The sequence below is a fragment of the Melanostigma gelatinosum genome, assembly GCF_949748355.1.
Source record: "Melanostigma gelatinosum genome assembly, chromosome: 12".
NCBI classification, from domain to species: Eukaryota; Metazoa; Chordata; class Actinopteri; order Perciformes; family Zoarcidae; genus Melanostigma; species Melanostigma gelatinosum.
Genome location: NC_136645.1, coordinates 14,863,512 through 14,884,792, shown reverse-complemented (window position 1 = coordinate 14,884,792; position 21,281 = coordinate 14,863,512). Strand labels below are relative to the sequence as shown.

Below are 21,281 nucleotides of genomic sequence, written 5' to 3'. Positions count from 1 at the left end.
TTATGCCAAAATGATGCAGTTTTTTATTATTTTGTTTACTGGAATACCAGGAACATTTAGCAAAAGATGCACACATAACTCACGTTAAAACGAGTAAACACCAGCTGTGTTGTGATTGGAGTTATTTTTCCTCTCATGCAAAAGGAGAAAAGTACCACACCAGTGTGATATTTTTACTCACTGGTGTGGTACCTCCCTTCACTTAGCACTTCCTCTCCAATTAGCGGGGTTTATCCTGGACTGGAAGGTTCTTAGGGGATTAGAGAAACAGCATGCCGAACATCCACACTAGATCATTCTAGAACAGCCTTTACATTGCAGCTCATGCAGAAATAAACCTCGACTGTATGAAGATCTATCAGAAACTAATAAACGCTTTAAGATAAACATTATTTTATAAACATCCATGCGATAAGAGGAGAAATGTCCCCCGTTAGAAGCAGATAGCGGAGGCTAGTCTGAGGCCCAGCCTAGACAGGACGGCACCCACCTGACTGATCCCACTGGGAGACACTTTGTAGGCCTGAAGCTTCTGCTTCAGCAGTTCTGGGTCAGTGTGACGGAAAGGACAGCCTAGAAACACAAAGTTAAAATGTATTACAATGCATCAACACATAGATTCACAGTTAACATGGCACATTACTTGTTTCACTGATGGGGGGGGGGGGGGGGGCTGAAATAGTCTGTCATTAAAAATACCAGCATTTAGAGCCTCACATGCAATCTCCACTATCAGTTGTGTCAGTTTCCAGGCAAAGCACTTGAAGTAAAAAGCCTGATAATGGCGGCTGAGTGGCTCATCACACGGGTAATGGCGTCTTCCGACAGTCATCAACTCACCATGATGGTCGCCTTGGCTGGGTGGGTTTGATAAAATCACCTTCATGCAACTGTAGGGGGTGTAGTCTGTTCGCTTGCCTTCTTTGCCAAACATGTGGCGCACGCTGTAGGCATATGCTTTGTCAAACTAGAGAGGAAGAGAGCGAGGAAAGGAGACAGGAGGCATTAGTGGGGATGAGAGCGCGAGAGGCACAAGGTTGGGGTGAAAAGAGACACGTCGTACATCACGTCACTTCTGACTGTTTTCCTCAATGAAATATAGAACGATTAGAGAGAACCTGCTGTACAGGTGTCGTCACACTCCAGATAGCTGAATTATGGATATTCTTTCCATTTTAATTGCTTTTGACCCTTATCCTGCAGAGCACTTTGATACAACATGAACAGTGTGTTTTCAATAGAAAAGGAGCTCCCAAATACACCGTAGCAGTATCTACTCCTACCTCACTTAAAAAAGGTATTTTATTAGAGTATCTTCATTTGAAACTACCGTATACGACTAAAACGCATCCCAGAAGGAAGTGTTGAACATGTTCTTCCTCTGGATCTATTTGACAGCTATAGTTACTCGTTATAAAATATTTCCCATTTCATGAAACTAACTGTCCCAGGCCCAAAGACAACATTATCCAATGTGGCTAAAGAAAGACAGAAATGGAAACACATTCCAGGTGTTTGTGTTCTCACTTCTTTGCCCATCTCAGCATTATTGGAGGGGGCCTGACCTTTTAGTTGAGAGACAACTAACTAGGTTACAGTCAAACTATGCGAGTCACTGATTTAATAGCTGGGAAAAAAAGTTACATGATCTCTCAAAAAGCAAACACGAGTAAAGTGTATTCATAAACTTTAAAGTGCCAGACCTCTGCAAACCGTCACACCATCGTCTGTCCAGGTTGTTCCAAACCAGAACTCCCTTCAGACTTCCTATCGGGACTCATGCGACACACTCTTCACAGTGAACTTCTTCTCTACGTACAGAGCTCGTGTGCAACAGTTAACATTTTACACACCAACAGGCCATGCATTTAGAGGACAATTATGGTGTGTTAGTCAGATAATTAATGAAAGAAAGTAAGTGCAGCACCAACCACCGTGTTCACTTTCTTAATGCATCTAGAAGCTTTGAAGTGATGGACTTCAGGAGTTCGTGACGAAATGAAATGCCATCATGTTGCTTTGGTTTCATGTAATTATAAAGAGGAAATTACATATAAACGGTAATCACGGTTCTTAATCGTGGAAAGAAAGAGAAATAAAGAGAAACTATACTTTGGTCTTGCAACAATATCGTTGTTCCACTCTCAGCTCCACCTTTGCACAGTAATCTGCCAATTTGGTTTACAAATGTCACAATTTCTAGTGAGTCATACGAGTGCTCAGCAAAGTGAAATAGTAAAAGTGAAAAAGACTTATCTGATTGGTCATGTACTGCATCAGACGGAGCCAAATTGTTCATTTTCACACAACTATTCCAAACACAATCCCCAGGCTGTTGTTGTTTTTCTCGGTAAATAGTTTCTGCCCTGCTTCCTTTGGCAGCAAAGTAAACATCCAAGTGTGTTTAATGCACCCCAATGGGACTCGTGGGTGACATTTGTGTGAATCTGGAGAAGAAAGGAGCTGAATGCCAGCCCCTCTGCCATTATCTTTAAATACACTCGCTTTTGACAGAAATAAAACAGAATGACTTGAATCTTGGGAGTGTAGTTAACATTTTCATTCTGGATAGTTGTTTAAAGTTTGGTCAGTGTTTCGGTTGTTTGCACTTTTACGCTTATTCCTCAAAACGCCAGGAGGAAACTTAAATATATGACGATGATTAACTTTCTAAATATGAAACGCCTAACATTCACATCTTCACTTTGATGCCTTTGGTCACCTTCATATTTACACCTGAAATTAGCTTTTGTTTCAAGTGATGACACTTTAGACCCAATTATATGTACTTCTTTCACACAAAAATCTAGGCAACAAGTACAACATCAAGCCGTTGTTACTTCTATTGTTACTAGTTTAACCTCCATCAGGAGGCTGTGCTGCAGATCTACTCAACAATTTTAGCACATTGAAAAGAAAATGTGTCCCCGTCCCAGGGACTCCGCCGCAGTGAGGATAAAGTCTGTCTGCGCTAATTTGACAAGAATCCACGAAAGACCCGAAATAATCTGCTCTTCCTCCCGCTGAAAAGTTAATACTCCACCATGACTGCACAACGTTTTATGAGATCTGAAATGAAGAACGAGACATTTATCAAATAAATTGCTCTCGTTTGTATAAAGCTGGGGGGGCGAGATGTACAAGTGTGCGTTGTGGGATGTTATCTGATCCCTAAATGTAAGCAGGAAAACAAACTGCGCACAAATCCCCAAATTAACCAGAGCTGCTTCTGGTGAGGCACTTTGAACAACAAATCAAACCGTGGTCCCCCGGGTGAAATGATATTAGGAAGAGCACAAAGACAGACATCATGCTGTGAAAAGAAATGTACAATGGAGTCAATGGTGAGTGCTCAATACTATACTGGCAAACAGCGGCGATTTTGGGATGAAACTTTTGGTGGGGTCACACAATATCCACACAAGAAAATATGAGGACGCAATCCAAACATCGAGCTATCGCACCGAAGCACACTCTCACAACTGTGCACGAGTGAGAGGGAGACACTTTGACCACCAACAGCAGAGATGACAAAATTCCAGCCAAATAATGCCATCTATAACCACACGACGACGACATACCGAACCACGCCAACACACCACCAGAGGACAATGTTGAAGAACTCTCAACATCAAATGATGTTCCTCATGACCAGCAACGAAAGGTGCATTTGTGCATCAGGTGAGGAACCTCATCCTGGTCAACATTGTAAATGCAATCCAGAAGTTTGTTTTGAATGATGGCCGAAGCGCGCTTCAAATAGGGTTGAGCATGGTAATGGTTCCTCAGCCTAGTCTCCTTAGCTTTACCCCAATGCAAAAACGCAGATGCCGGCAAATAAACTTTTGATTTGTTTTGGTGCATTTTCACTTCACAAAGCAGGTGATCCTTTTAGGTGCGACCAGCATCTCTATCGCTCACTCTTTCTTCCACATACAGGTCAAGGGTGGAAGTGTAAAAGCACAGAAAGATGCCGCAGCCACATTGGGTTCCAGGCTTCAAGCCCTGGATTATATACAGTGTGCTTTGGCACAGGCAGTTTTACTGCCTTTGTGCTAAACCCACACTGAAAAATAACAATTCAGTACATTTTTATCCAGGTATTTATTCGTCAAATTTTGTTTTTTAAAGTTAGGAAAGCAATGTTTAAGTCAAGCCTGATTTTGCCTTCGACATAAAATAATGATCATAGGAACTTCCACACAGTGAAGCATACAGTTAATTAATAACACTGGTATCAGATCGGTACTCGGTATTGGCCGATACACAAAACCCAGGTTGTCAAAATATTTGACACTGGAAAATGAACACCAATTAACACTACCAATTTTGCTGTGTATATATATATATATATAGAACTATATATATATATATATATATATAGATCTATATAGATCTATATATATATATACACATATACACATATATATATACATATATATATATATATACACATATATGACGGCTGCTCCATCTCCCCATCTCCTGAAGTCCGCAACCTGGGTGTCATCCTGGACTCCACCCTTTCCTTCAAGTCCCACATCAAGTCCGTCACCAAAACTGCCTTTTTCCATCTCCGGAACATTGCCAGACTCCGACCGTCACTCTCGGAGTCTGTTGCTGAAACCCTGGTTCATGCGTTTATCACCTCCCGCTTGGACTACTGCAATGGTGTCCTGTTCGGGGTACCCAACAAAACCCTGGACAGGCTCCAGTATGTACAAAACTCTGCCGCCAGGGTTCTCACGCACACAAAGCCCTGGCAGCACATCACCCCCACCCTCATCAACCTCCACTGGCTCCCGGTCAAGTCCCGCATCTCATACAAGATCCTCCTCCTCACCTACAAGTCCCTCCATGCCCATGCCCCCCAGTACCTATCGGACCTCCTCTGCCCACATGCCCCTCCCCGGAACCTGCAGTCTTCAGACTCTGGCCTGCTTGCCACCACCCGCACCAAACTGCGAACCTTCGGGGACAGAGCTTTCAGTGTGGCAGCCCCCACCCTCTGGAACTCTCTCCCTGCGGTGATCCGCAACATCTCCACTCTGGACGCCTTCAAAAGGGCCCTCAAGTCCCATCTGTTCGCCAAGGCTTTCGGCCCCTAGTTCACTTGTTCTGTTTTTCTGACTGTTTGTCTAAACTGTTTTTGTCTAACTGTTACTCTTGTAAAGCGGCCTTGGGTTCCCTGAAAGGCGCTATATAAATTAAAGTTATTATTATTATTATTATATATATACACATATATATATACACATATATATATATACACATATATATATATATATATATATACACACATATATATATATACACACATATATATATACACATATACACATATATATATATATATACACATATATACATATACATATACACATACATATATGTATATAGTTACATATCGTTTAATTTATTTGCCATATTTTAAGTATCATCAGAAATCATTACATTCATACATTCAAAGATAAACATTCAATCTGGTATCCATAGTAACGATGCCATCAAGGACTCCAGAATGGTGTCCTGATGATGTCACGGATTCCAGAATGTTGTCATGATGATGTCACGGATTCCAGAATGTTGTCCTGATGACCTCATGGATTCCGTGGATTTATATGTACCCCTTGGCTTTGTGTCCCTGTACATTTCCTACATTTCACATCTGAGAGCAGACATCAAATTGATTAAGATTGATAAACACTTGACAATTGCAATGGCGAACTCACAGAGTAACGTATATCAGAGATACACCAAATCAACAATGGAAGTCATTTCTGAAGAGGTTGAACATCCAACTAATTATTACATCAGTTCCCTGGAGGAACAAGTAAGATGTGAACTGTTGGACAGCGAGGCGAGGATCACCAAAACCAAAATTAAGAACAGAATCCTCCTGGAAATTAATGAAGACCGTCTTCAACATTTTCTCGATGTTGTCCACGAAAAGACAGAAGAGGAGATGAAGATATCTGAGATATTCTTTCAGGCTAACTCCACGATGAAGCTGAAAAATAGTCATCGACAATGGCAAGCGGAGAAGTCTTCCTATCAAGCCCAGATGGACGAACAGAGCGCGGCGACAAACAGGATCGCAGCAGCTCTGAAAGAAACACAGGACCTGCTGCAGACTGCGCGCCACGTTCAGCATAAAACAACCACCGAGGAGGAGATGGAGGTATTCAAGAACCTCTGTCAGGCTACAGTTGATGAACAGTTAAATGTCAGCAGTAAGCTCAAGGAGGCTCTTGATAACGCCAAGCAGGAGCTGGAAAATGGTCGTTTACAATGGCAACAGGAGAAGTCTTTCCTCAAAGCACGCCAGCAAAACAACTGTGACCACTTTTACTCCCAGGTGCAGGTCATCGCTTCCATTCGAGCACAAGAGAAGGAAGCAGTAAAACAGACACTGGAAAAAGCCCAGGCTCTCAATGAAGCCCAGATGGACGAACAGAGAGCAGAGACGAACAGGATCGCAGCAGCTCTGAAAGAAACACAGGACCTGCTGGAGACTGCTCGTCACGTTCAGCCTAAAACTATCACTGAGGAGGAGATGGAGGTATTCAAGAACCTCTGTCAGGCTACAGTTGATGAACAGTTAAATGTCAGCAGTAAGCTCAAGGAGGCTCTTGATAACGCCAAGCAGGAGCTGGAAAATGGTCGTTTACAATGGCAACAGGAGAAGTCTTTCCTCAAAGCACGCCAGCAAAACAACTGTGACCACTTTTACTCCCAGGTGCAGGTCATCGCTTCCATTCGAGCACAAGAGCAGGAAGCAGTAAAACAGACACTGGAAAAAGCCAAGGCTCTCAATGAAGCCCAGATGGACGAACAGAGAGCAGAGACGAACAGGATCGCAGCAGCTCTGAAAGAAACACAGGACCTGCTGGAGACTGCTCGTCACGTTCAGCCTAAAACTATCACTGAGGAGGAGATGGAGGTATTCAAGAACCTCTGTCAGGCTACAGTTGATGAACAGCTAGATGTCAGCAGTAAGCTCAAGGAGGATCTTGACAAGGCCAAGAAGGAGCTGGAGACCGTTCTTCTCCTGTGGCAACATGAACGTGTTAACATCATAGCACACCAGATAAAAGGCAGTCAATACGCTCACTCCCAGATGCATATCATAGCTTCCTATCGAGCACATGAGCAGGAAGCGGCAAAGCAGAATCTGGAAAAAGCCCAGTCTTCCTATCAAGCCCAGATGGACGAACAGAGAGCGGAGACAAACAGGATCGCAGCAGCTCTGAAAGAAACACAGGACCTGCTGGAGACTGCGCGTCACGTTCAGCCTAAAACTACCACTGAGGAGGAGATGAAGGTATTTCAGACCCGCTATCAGATGACAATTAATCAACAGTTAGATGAGAACAGTAAGCTCAAGGCCGCTTTAATCAAGGCTGAGAATGAGCTGAAGAATCTGTGGCAAAAGGAGAAGTCTTCCTTCGTAAACCAGAATAAAAAAGCCTCTGAACTTTATCAGACACAGGTGAAGATCACAGCTGATTCTGGAAGAATGGAGAGGGAGGCTAAGCAGACACTGCAGAGATTGCAGGAAGCCCAGAAAGCCCAGATGGACGAACAGAGAGCAAAGACCAGCAAGATCTTGGCAGTTCTGAAAAAGACTGCAGATCAGTTAGAAGCTGAGCATCTCAATTGTTTGGAACTGGCATCCCGCAATGCACACCTGCAAAAAACCTGCAGGGACCTCGATCATGCCCAGCTGAAGAACCTAGCTACTCTTCAAACATTGGAAGAGGAAACTACACAGATGTCCAAAAGAAACCGGGCGTCCCAAGCCCAGCTGGAGGAGCAGAGAGCGGAGACAAACGGGCTCAAAGTAGCCCGGAAAAAGTCAGAAGATATGTTCCAAAATGAGCGTCTTCTTTGGCAGCAGGAGAAGTACCTCCTTCAGGCCACCAAAGATCTTCAGAGCCAGATCAGCAACATGCAGAAGAAGAAGAAAAAATGGTTCAAACTCTTCTCATGCCGGGGTTGAAAAACATGCAGCATACATTTTACTGCACGGGTACTTCTACTTTTGTAAGTAAGGACTTACTTGGCAAACAGTTAATATTATTATTATTAGGACATCTGTTAACTTCTACTGTGATAGTAGAAGTTAACAGATGTTCTAATAATCTAAAAACGTCTACTGTGATAGTAGCATTATTATTAGGACATCTGATAACTTCTACTGTGATAGTAGAAGTTAACAGATGTTCTAATAATCTAAAAACGTCTACTGTGATAGTAGCATTATTATTAGGACATCTGTATTAGTATTATTATTAGGACATCTGTTAACTTCTACTGTGATAGTAGAAGTTAACAGATGTTCTAATAATCTAAAAACTTCTACTGTGATAGTAGAAGTTTTATTATTATTGGGACATCTGATAACTACTGTGATAGTAGAAGTTATCAGATGTTCTAATAATCTACTAAAAAAACAAACAAATCTGAACTGGACCAAGTGACGAGCCTGTAATTAATATGGGCATCACTCCCCCTCACAGAGGTCCAACTTCCTTGTAGATGTCTATTCTTCAGCTCATTCTAAACATGAACTGTTCTAAATATTAACTGTTTGCCAAGTAAGCCACAGGTTTCTTCCCCTTTTCTCCCCGTTAAAGGGGCTTTTGGGGAAGTTTTTCCTGTTTCGATGCGAGGGTTCTGGGACAGAGGATGTCGTATGTGTACAGATTGTAAAACCCTCTGAGGCAAATTTTAAAAAATAAAAAAAAGAAATAAAAGAAAAGAAAATAAAAAATAAAAAAAATCTCCTCCGCGAATCGCCACCTTATCGTGGTGGAGGAGTTTGAGTGGCTCAGTGATCCTGGGAGCTATGTTGTCCGGGGCATTAGCCCCTGGTAGCAAACAGGTTTCAGGGGAGAGCCCAGACTAAGAGCGGTTCAAAACGACCCCTATGATAGTTAGCCCACGGACTTTAGCCACATCGCCCGGACCAGGGAAACCGGGGCACCCTCCTGGAGCCAGACCCAGGAGGGGAGCTCGTAGGCGAGCGTCTGGTGGCCGGGCCTTTGCCCATGGGGCCCGGTCAGGCTCAGCCCGAATAAACACCATGGAGCAGCCACCCTGTGGACCCACCACCCGCAGGGACATGCATCGGGGTCGGGTGCTATGCAGACCGGGCGGTGGGTCGGGCGGGAGGCCTGGGCATGCCGATCGCCAGCGGCATAGACTAGCCCTGCACAGGTCAGTTATATTTTGAAAGTGACACTTTCTCTATTGGATTTGTTTACAGTTAAGCAGTGACTTTCAGTGGTACTGATATTCATCTGTGCTCATACTTTTTCAGATGGCGTATTGTTGTGCATGGTGGTATTGACGGCTTTAGTCGTTTAATCGTGTACTTGAGTGCCGCCACCAACAATCGAGCAGCAACAGTCCTAAGAATCTTTAGTTTTGTGTGTGTAACCAATTTACCCTTGAGTGTGCATGTCAAGGGGCAAGCCCACTCAACATTAGCCCTCTTATAAAAAGAAAGGACTGTCCTTTCCCTGTCCTCTGCACTGCCTCCAAGATCCATGGTCAGATATAATGACTTTCCAGTTGCATGCTGGCTTAAAATGTCTTCTTTGAATCTCGTTGCTGCCTCACTGGGATTTGAAAGAATTTTCCAATCTAAAAAAAGTTTTAGAATTTACTGCCAGATTGGGGGATGTTTTTACTTCTTTTTTTTTCCAGTGCACCATATCGCTGCATTGTTTTCCAGAATGAGGCCACAGGCTGTTTCCAAGTGGCCGCGACGCCGTTCTCACCGACCAATAACAGCCACAAGCGAGACACGCGTTCCTACAGGACAGCCAAACATGGCTCATTTCACCGCATTATCAACAGAGGACAATCACTAACTTGTGAACAATTGTATTTAAATAAAGGCATTGAAGACAGGCAAATCATGATTCTACAGTGTCTAAATAGACCAGATTACTAACCAAGTATTTATTCAGACACTGCAGTATTTAAACACTTAAGCAATATACTAACTCAGTGGTTTGTGCAGGCCACGTTCTTCCAAAAACAGGTGTATTATCTACATTACCCATTCACCCTGTCCGACAAACATGAATGAAAAACCCACTCGGCATATTTTACATCAGATATATTTAGCATAAGGCTGTGAGTGTATAGTCTCTGTGACACAAAAACCTACTTCCCCGTTTCACAAGCGTTAAATATTTGAAAGTACTCCATGCTGAGCTACAGAAAGGAGGGAGGGAGGCATTGATTGAGAACTGGAAGCAGCGTACTGAATCTCAGAATAACAGCACGAAATACTGATCATTTTTCTCAGCTCTTTAGCCGAAATATTTATCTTTCTTTAAAAGAGATGTGAAAACACACGACATGTTGTCCAAACTAATTGCAAATGCAGGGAAAGTACACTCAGAAATGTCATGATACGGTTCTCCCTTATAATTAAACATGGAGACAAACTACTAATCCGATAGTTCCTGATAATAAGGAAAGGTGACAATTCACATTCCACAACTGAAATACCATGGACAGAGACTTCAAGTGAGAAAACATAGGAAAGCAGGACAGTGTATACATTATTGTACAAGCACACAAAAAAGCAAGTGCTTGTCAAATAAAAAGATGCTGAAGCTTCACTCACCATTGAATAATGTCTGTGTTGGACCTTCTGTAGAGCTTCTTTTAAGGGCAGCTGAGCTAACTGGGCCTTTCCTGAGAGAAACAGCATGGCTCCTGTGTTTGGTAATGAACATTTCCATAAAGTGTGGGAAGAAGAAGATACACCTTCTACAAATGGCCATGCTTTGGGTGTAACGGTAGAGGCAGCTCACGCTACGCAATGGTAAAGTGCTGCTAACAGACAGCCGCTAACATATGGCTGCGTTTCCTTCGGTTCTCCTCGCGTCGTGGACCCATGTATCCAGGTGCGTCTTTCTTCAGGCGCGGTGACGTTGCTACCTGGCCTCCACACAGAGATGTATCAGGACAGCGGCAGGCATGTGTGCTATATGTTGCTCGCCAACAGGCAAAGAGTCTGATGGCCTGAATCTCTGTCAACTTCTCTTCTCGGTTGTGTTGGACCTGTATGTGTCATGTCGGCAATAAAAGACCTGGATTAGGTTGAGCTTCATCAACTCTCGTGGTTGACCATATCATACTTTCCTGTGCCCTTAGCTCAAACAAAAATGTAACCTCACTTTTATTCTAGTGGTGTTCCAATAACAGCGGCCGTTTGACCCTGACCTTACTATTGGCTGCAGGTCATTTTGACCATTTACCGTAGTACTAATGTGATAGGATTCATTTAAAAAAGTGAGAGTTGATTTTTTTTATCTTACATAACTGATCATTTGTATAAACATGGGACAGAGTTCACAATTTGTTAAAAAATGTTAGTCCTCTGACTTTCAAATATTGAAAGAGATTAACAAATAAATGTTGCATGTTTAAATATATCTGTTTCCTACCATCATTGTTGTGGAAATAATTGTTAATTATTGTGAGGAATAATTAACATAAACGTGATCAGACAGTCGCTTCACATATATTATTATTATTAAAAGGTGATCTGTGCAATTTTGTTATTCAGGAAGTTTGTATCAAACAAGTAGCCATTCGTACTGCTCAGTGCCCTTAAAGTAGCTCTCGGCTTCAAAAAGGTTGGTGACCCCTGCTGTAAGGTATTGCTGAGATTACAATGAAGTAAATAAAACTATCTATAACATACTCATTCAATGCTCAGTTATAAGGTTGATATGAGTAAAGTAAAAAAGATAGAAACACATTTGCTCATTGCTGCAGAGACCCACGTATGCTTGTAAATGTGTCGGCCTATTAGGTGAATAACTGCATGTGTACTGCAGCGGTGCAGAGGTATAAAGTAGATCAAATGTGAAAACAAGCAATGCACAAGTACCTCAACATCGAGTATGTGTCCCACTGGTTTACTGTGGTTGTTTGCTTTTCTTTTTAACATTCCCAGGTGACCAAAGCATTCTCCTATTGATTTCACTAACTTTAAATTTGTTCATGGTTTAAATGTTTCATCCACATTTTCCAAACTTTTGCAATGTAACTAAGTTGTTTTGCTCAATAGATGTCCTAATAATAATAAAACTTCTATCACAGTAGAAGTTTTATTATTATTTGAACATCTGTTAATGTTATTATTATTAGGACATCTGTTAACTTCTACTGTGATAGTAGAAGTTAACAGATGTTCTAATAATCTAAACTTCTACTGCGATAGACAGCACACTATTCCCGATCGGGCCGCACGTTTTGATGTATTTTTCACGCTGCTGTTGGCAACGCTGTGTGAGGAGAAGCGTGCCAAACTTTCGGATAAAGATTAGTATGATTGAGCCCAAGACCAACGTCAAACATAAACCTGCCTTTTATATGCTGTGCCGTGGGATGTGACAATAAAAAGTGAGACCTGAATATTTGATTCAAAAGATTAACATTGCCTAAAGAAGGAAACAGAAGTCAGAAAGGTTTTGCAGCAATTAAAGAGGGCCGAGTGGAGGATAGCTAAACCATCACATGCAGGACACCTCCCAAACAAACCGGTCAGAGTGAAGCCTCGCTCATTTGAAATGGTTTCTAATCAAGTAATTAGGCTGATTGTCAGGGCCATTATGCCCCCCCCCCCAACATCCCACAGTCCCTGCTTCCACAATCCCCTCCATTAACAAGGGGGTTTGCTTCCCACTTCCCCTTTGATGTGTCACACTCCGACGCACATTTGTTTTTAATATGTGTGACTGAATCCACTCAACTGCTAGTGAGAGGACGGGAGAAGACTTTGTCTTTTAGAGCAGCCGTTCAACGCCAACGTTGCATCCAAATTCTAGTCTGTTACTCTGTTATATACTGTGTATATATATACTGTGTAGTGTATATATATATACATACATTCATATACACTGCAGCCAGTAGCCGGTTAGCTTAATTTAGCACAAAGACTGCAAACAGGGATGACCAACTAGGCCTGGTCCACACCCATCTTCGTACACAACCTTCATTTTGATCTCTCTCACTCACACTCACACACACACACACCCCTACACACACACACACACGCTTAAAACAATACCAGTTTACAGTAATATAAGCACAGACGAGGATAAATACAGCCAGATGAGTTCTTTTTCAAGTCAAACGTGGATATAAAACGGTGTGCGCTCATTCAATTCTGTCATCAAAGCTAAAATAACTCGGGGGTAAAAATAACTGCAGAGAGTAAGATGAAAAGCAGTGTTCAGTAAGCAGATTGATCCACAACAATGTGAAGAAGGGTAAAAAAAACAACGCAGTGATTAAAACATGTTTACCGAAGCAAGGCAGGGTTGTTTTTAGCAACTATAATTCTCCTCTTCCACAGCTTTTGTCCAACACAGTGTACCACGTACGGAGCAACCGCCCGGCTGCAGGTGAAGCTCAGAAAGAGTATACAGTGTGTGAGCGAAGTTAATCACATGAGCAGCGGCTCACACATCTGTCAGGTTAATGAGACAACGCCCGGGAGAATAATGATGACTTGACATCCAGCTGCAGGAAGTTCGCCTCCAATTTGTTTTTTACAACCAACAGGGTTGTCACATCTACTGGCTAACTTTGTGTTTGGAGAGAGGACTTTGTGATGAATGTCGGACAACATGGAAAGTGTTTATTTTCCTCACGAAGAGACCGACATCACACTCGTAAAAACTGCCAGCTTTCACATAAATCAGACAAAACGCGGATGGGAGTGCAACCGATGCTTCCATCTGCTGTTACAATCAATACCAAACGTCATCAGGAGACAGTAATGGACACTCGTGGATCTCCAGATTTAGACCAATGGAATGAAGCCAACAGGTGCATCCTCCACATACTGTATTAAACCCCTTTTAGGAAGGGGCACGGGCTCAGACGGTTGCTATGAAAACACGTACTTGTAATGACTGTAACATTTATATTTCATGCTAAAAGCAGCATCAATGTTGCCTCCTCCCAGCAAGAACAACAAATCACTTCCCAGCCACATGGAGAGCTTGCATGATCACTTTCTGAATGCATGACTTTTCATTTGGTTCATTTTACACACCAACAGGCCATGCATTTAGAGGACAATTATGGTGTGTTAGTCAGATAATTAATGAAGGAAAGTAAGTGCAGCACCAACCACCGTGTTCACTTTCTTAATGCATCTAGAAGCTTTGAAGTGATGGACTTCAGGTGTTCGTGACGAAATGAAATGCCATCATGTTGCTTTGGTTTCATGTAATTATAAAGAGGAAATTACATATAAACGGTAATCACGGTTCTTAATCGTGGAAAGAAAGAGAAATAAAGAGAAACTATACTTTGGTCTTGCAACAATATCGTTGTTCCACTCTCAGCTCCACCTTTGCACAGTAATCTGCCAATTTGGTTTACAAATGTCACAATTTCTAGTGAGTCATACGAGTGCTCAGCAAAGTGAAATAGTAAAAGTGAAAAAGACTTATCTGATTGGTCATGTACTGCATCAGACGGAGCCAAATTGTTAATTTTCACACAACTATTCCAAACACAATCCCCAGGCTGTTGTTGTTTTTCTCGGTAAATAGTTTCTGCCCTGCTTCCTTTGGCAGCAAAGTAAACATCCAAGTGTGTTTAATGCACCCCAATGGGACTCGTGGGTGACATTTGTGTGAATCTGGAGAAGAAAGGAGCTGAATGCCAGCCCCTCTGCCATTATCTTTAAATACACTCGCTTTTGACAGAAATAAAACAGAATGACTTGAATCTTGGGAGTGTAGTTAACATTTTCATTCTGGATAGTTGTTTAAAGTTTGGTCAGTGTTTCGGTTGTTTGCACTTTTACGCTTATTCCTCAAAACGCCAGGAGGAAACTTAAATATATGACGATGATTAACTTTCTAAATATGAAACGCCTAACATTCACATCTTCACTTTGATGCCTTTGGTCACCTTCATATTTACACCTGAAATTAGCTTTTGTTTCAAGTGATGACACTTTAGACCCAATTATATGTACTTCTTTCACACAAAAATCTAGGCAACAAGTACAACATCAAGCCGTTGTTACTTCTATTGTTACTAGTTTAACCTCCATCAGGAGGCTGTGCTGCAGATCTACTCAACAATTTTAGCACATTGAAAAGAAAATGTGTCCCCGTCCCAGGGACTCCGCCGCAGTGAGGATAAAGTCTGTCTGCGCTAATTTGACAAGAATCCACGAAAGACCCGAAATAATCTGCTCTTCCTCCCGCTGAAAAGTTAATACTCCACCATGACTGCACAACGTTTTATGAGATCTGAAATGAAGAACGAGACATTTATCAAATAAATTGCTCTCGTTTGTATAAAGCTGGGGGGCGAGATGTACAAGTGTGCGTTGTGGGATGTTATCTGATCCCTAAATGTAAGCAGGAAAACAAACTGCGCACAAATCCCCAAATTAACCAGAGCTGCTTCTGGTGAGGCACTTTGAACAACAAATCAAACCGTGGTCCCCCGGGTGAAATGATATTAGGAAGAGCACAAAGACAAACATCATGCTGTGAAAAGAAATGTACAATGGAGTCAATGGTGAGTGCTCAATACTATACTGGCAAACAGCGGCGATTTTGGGATGAAACTTTTGGTGGGGTTACACAATATCCATACAAGAAAATATGAGGACGCAATCCAAACATCGAGCTATCGCACCGAAGCACACTCTCACAACTGTGCACGAGTGAGAGGGAGACACTTTGGATTATATACAGTGTGCTTTGGCACAGGCAGTTTTACTGCCTTTGTGCTAAACCCACACTGAAAAATAACAATTCAGTACATTTTTATCCAGGTATTTATTCGTCAAATTTTGTTTTTTAAAGTTAGGAAAGCAATGTTTAAGTCAAGCCTGATTTTGCCTTCGACATAAAATAATGATCATAGGAACTTCCACACAGTGAAGCATACAGTTAATTAATAACACTGGTATCAGATCGGTACTCGGTATTGGCCGATACACAAAACCCAGGTTGTCAAAATATTTGACACTGGAAAATGAACACCAATTAACACTACCAATTTTGCTGTGTATATATATATATATATAGAACTATATATATATATATATATATATAGATCTATATAGATCTATATATATATATACACATATACACATATATATATACATATATATATATATATATATATATATATATATATAGATCTATATAGATCTATATATATATATACACATATACACATATATATATACATATATATATATATATATACACATATATGACGGCTGCTCCATCTCCCCATCTCCTGAAGTCCGCAACCTGGGTGTCATCCTGGACTCCACCCTTTCCTTCAAGTCCCACATCAAGTCCGTCACCAAAACTGCCTTTTTCCATCTCCGGAACATTGCCAGACTCCGACCGTCACTCTCGGAGTCTGTTGCTGAAACCCTGGTTCATGCGTTTATCACCTCCCGCTTGGACTACTGCAATGGTGTCCTGTTCGGGGTACCCAACAAAACCCTGGACAGGCTCCAGTATGTACAAAACTCTGCCGCCAGGGTTCTCACGCACACAAAGCCCTGGCAGCACATCACCCCCACCCTCATCAACCTCCACTGGCTCCCGGTCAAGTCCCGCATCTCATACAAGATCCTCCTCCTCACCTACAAGTCCCTCCATGCCCATGCCCCCCAGTACCTATCGGACCTCCTCTGCCCACATGCCCCTCCCCGGAACCTGCAGTCTTCAGACTCTGGCCTGCTTGCCACCACCCGCACCAAACTGCGAACCTTCGGGGACAGAGCTTTCAGTGTGGCAGCCCCCACCCTCTGGAACTCTCTCCCTGCGGTGATCCGCAACATCTCCACTCTGGACGCCTTCAAAAGGGCCCTCAAGTCCCATCTGTTCGCCAAGGCTTTCGGCCCCTAGTTCACTTGTTCTGTTTTTCTGACTGTTTGTCTAAACTGTTTTTGTCTAACTGTTACTCTTGTAAAGCGGCCTTGGGTTCCCTGAAAGGCGCTATATAAATTAAAGTTATTATTATTATTATTATATATATACACATATATATATACACATATATATATATATACACATATATATATATATATATATATACACACATATATATATATATACACACATATATATATATACACATATACACATATATATATATATATACACATATATACATATACATATACACATACATATATGTATATAGTTACATATCGTTTAATTTATTTGCCATATTTTAAGTATCATCAGAAATCATTACATTCATACATTCAAAGATAAACATTCAATCTGGTATCCATAGTAACGATGCCATCAAGGACTCCAGAATGGTGTCCTGATGATGTCACGGATTCCAGAATGTTGTCATGATGATGTCACGGATTCCAGAATGTTGTCCTGATGACCTCATGGATTCCGTGGATTTATATGTACCCCTTGGCTTTGTGTCCCTGTACATTTCCTACATTTCACATCTGAGAGCAGACATCAAATTGATTAAGATTGATAAACACTTGACAATTGCAATGGCGAACTCACAGAGTAACGTATATCAGAGATACACCAAATCAACAATGGAAGTCATTTCTGAAGAGGTTGAACATCCAACTAATTATTACATCAGTTCCCTGGAGGAACAAGTAAGATGTGAACTGTTGGACAGCGAGGCGAGGATCACCAAAACCAAAATTAAGAACAGAATCCTCCTGGAAATTAATGAAGACCGTCTTCAACATTTTCTCGATGTTGTCCACGAAAAGACAGAAGAGGAGATGAAGATATCTGAGATATTCTTTCAGGCTAACTCCACGATGAAGCTGAAAAATAGTCATCGACAATGGCAAGCGGAGAAGTCTTCCTATCAAGCCCAGATGGACGAACAGAGCGCGGCGACAAACAGGATCGCAGCAGCTCTGAAAGAAACACAGGACCTGCTGCAGACTGCGCGCCACGTTCAGCATAAAACAACCACCGAGGAGGAGATGGAGGTATTCAAGAACCTCTGTCAGGCTACAGTTGATGAACAGTTAAATGTCAGCAGTAAGCTCAAGGAGGCTCTTGATAACGCCAAGCAGGAGCTGGAAAATGGTCGTTTACAATGGCAACAGGAGAAGTCTTTCCTCAAAGCACGCCAGCAAAACAACTGTGACCACTTTTACTCCCAGGTGCAGGTCATCGCTTCCATTCGAGCACAAGAGAAGGAAGCAGTAAAACAGACACTGGAAAAAGCCCAGGCTCTCAATGAAGCCCAGATGGACGAACAGAGAGCAGAGACGAACAGGATCGCAGCAGCTCTGAAAGAAACACAGGACCTGCTGGAGACTGCTCGTCACGTTCAGCCTAAAACTATCACTGAGGAGGAGATGGAGGTATTCAAGAACCTCTGTCAGGCTACAGTTGATGAACAGTTAAATGTCAGCAGTAAGCTCAAGGAGGCTCTTGATAACGCCAAGCAGGAGCTGGAAAATGGTCGTTTACAATGGCAACAGGAGAAGTCTTTCCTCAAAGCACGCCAGCAAAACAACTGTGACCACTTTTACTCCCAGGTGCAGGTCATCGCTTCCATTCGAGCACAAGAGAAGGAAGCAGTAAAACAGACACTGGAAAAAGCCCAGGCTCTCAATGAAGCCCAGATGGACGAACAGAGAGCAGAGACGAACAGGATCGCAGCAGCTCTGAAAGAAACACAGGACCTGCTGGAGACTGCTCGTCACGTTCAGCCTAAAACTATCACTGAGGAGGAGATGGAGGTATTCAAGAACGTCTGTCAGGCTACAGTTGATGAACAGCTAGATGTCAGCAGTAAGCTCAAGGAGGATCTTGACAAGGCCAAGAAGGAGCTGGAGACCGTTCTTCTCCTGTGGCAACATGAACGTGTTAACATCATAGCACACCAGATAAAAGGCAGTCAATACGCTCACTCCCAGATGCATATCATGGCTTCCTATCGAGCACATGAGCAGGAAGCGGCAAAGCAGAATCTGGAAAAAGCCCAGTCTTCCTATCAAGCCCAGATGGACGAACAGAGAGCGGAGACAAACAGGATCGCAGCAGCTCTGAAAGAAACACAGGACCTGCTGGAGACTGCGCGTCACGTTCAGCCTAAAACTACCACTGAGGAGGAGATGAAGGTATTTCAGACCCGCTATCAGATGACAATTAATCAACAGTTAGATGAGAACAGTAAGCTCAAGGCCGCTTTAATCAAGGCTGAGAATGAGCTGAAGAATCTGTGGCAAAAGGAGAAGTCTTCCTTCGTAAACCAGAATAAAAAAGCCTCTGAACTTTATCAGACACAGGTGAAGATCACAGCTGATTCTGGAAGAATGGAGAGGGAGGCTAAGCAGACACTGCAGAGATTGCAGGAAGCCCAGAAAGCCCAGATGGACGAAAAGAGAGCAGAGACCAGCAAGATCTTGGCAGTTCTGAAAAAGACTGCAGATCAGTTAGAAGCTGAGCATCTCAATTGTCTGGAACTGGCATCCCGCAATGCACACCTGGAAAAAACCTGCAGGGACCTCGATCATGCCCAGCTGAAGAACCTAGCTACTCTTCAAACATTGGAAGAGGAAACTACACAGATGTCCAAAAGAAACCGGGCGTCCCAAGCCCAGCTGGAGGAGCAGAGAGCGGAGACAAACGGGCTCAAAGTAGCCCGGAAAAAGTCAGAAGATATGTTCCAAAATGAGCGTCTTCTTTGGCAGCAGGAGAAGTACCTCCTTCAGGCCACCGAAGATCTTCAGAGCCAGATCAGCAACATGCAGAAGAAGAAGAAAAAATGGTTCAAACTCTTCTCATGCCGGGGTTGAAAAACATGCAGCATACATTTTACTGCACGGGTACTTCTACTTTTGTAAGTAAGGACTTACTTGGCAAACAGTTAATATTATTATTATTAGGACATCTGTTAACTTCTACTGTGATAGTAGAAGTTAACAGATGTTCTAATAATCTAAAAACGTCTACTGTGATAGTAGCATTATTATTAGGACATCTGATAACTTCTACTGTGATAGTAGAAGTTAACAGATGTTCTAATAATCTAAAAACGTCTACTGTGATAGTAGCATTATTATTAGGACATCTGATAACTTCTACTGTGATAGTAGAAGTTAACAGATGTTCTAATAATCTAAAAACGTCTACTGTGATAGTAGCATTATTATTAGGACATCTGATAACTTCTACTGTGATAGTAGAAGTTATCAGATGTTCTAATAATCTAAAAACGTCTACTGTGATAGTAGCATTATTATTAGGACATCTGATAACTTCTACTGTGATAGTAGAAGTTAACAGATGTTCTAATAATCTAAAAACTTCTACTGTGATAGTAGAAGTTTTATTATTATTGGGACATCTGATAACTACTGTGATAGTAGAAGTTATCAGATGTTCTAATAATCTACTAAAAAAAAAAAAAATCTGAACTGGACCAAGTGACGAGCCTGTAATTAATATGGGCATCACTCCCCCTCACAGAGGTCCAACTTCCTTGTAGATGTCTATTCTTCAGCTCATTCTAAACATGAACTGTTCTAAATATTAACTGTTTGCCAAGTAAGCCACAGGTTTCTTCCCCTTTTCTCCCCGTTAAAGGGGCTTTTGGGGAAGTTTTTCCTGTTTCGATGCGAGGGTTCTGGGACAGAGGATGTCGTATGTGTACAGATTGTAAAACCCTCTGAGGCAAATTTTAAAAAAATTAAAAAAAGAAATAAAAGAAAAGAAAATAAAAAATAAAAAAAATCTCCTCCGCGAATCGCCACCTTATCGTGGTGGAGGAGTTTGAGTGGCTCAGTGATCCTGGGAGCTATGTTGTCCGGGGCATTAGCCCCTGGTAGCAAACAGGTTTCAGGGGAGAGCCCAGACTAAGAGCGGTTCAAAACGACCCCTATGATAGTTAGCCCACGGACTTTAGCCACATCGCCCGGACCAGGGAAACCGGGGCACCCTCCTGGAGCCAGACCCAGGAGGGGAGCTCGTAGGCGAGCGTCTGGTGGCCGGGCCTTTGCCCATGGGGCCCGGTCAGGCTCAGCCCGAATAAACACCATGGAGCAGCCACCCTGTGGACCCACCACCCGCAGGGACATGCATCGGGGTCGGGTGCTATGCAGACCGGGCGGTGGGTCGGGCGGGAGGCCTGGGCATGCCGATCGCCAGCGGCATAGACTAGCTCTGCACAGGTCAGTTATATTTTGAAAGTGACACTTTCTCTATTGGATTTGTTTACAGTTAAGCAGTGACTTT

The 21,281-nt window shown here is 42.5% G+C and overlaps 1 protein-coding gene across 1 annotated transcript in view; it reads right to left on the bottom strand.

Annotated features, from left to right (window-relative positions):
* Positions 1 to 433: 433 nt before the first annotated feature.
* The window catches only part of LOC306785743 (DNA primase large subunit-like), a gene marked incomplete at its 3' end in the record, with an annotated part of 40,647 nt that continues 19,799 nt past the window's right edge, over positions 434 to 21,281 (bottom strand). Inside the window, exons 15-16 of the mRNA XM_079280198.1 lie at positions 841 to 967; positions 434 to 573 (exon numbers count right to left, since the gene is read on the bottom strand). Of these exons, the coding sequence (XP_079136324.1) occupies positions 434 to 573; positions 841 to 967 (267 nt within the window). The remainder of the gene's footprint in view (positions 574 to 840; positions 968 to 21,281) is intronic.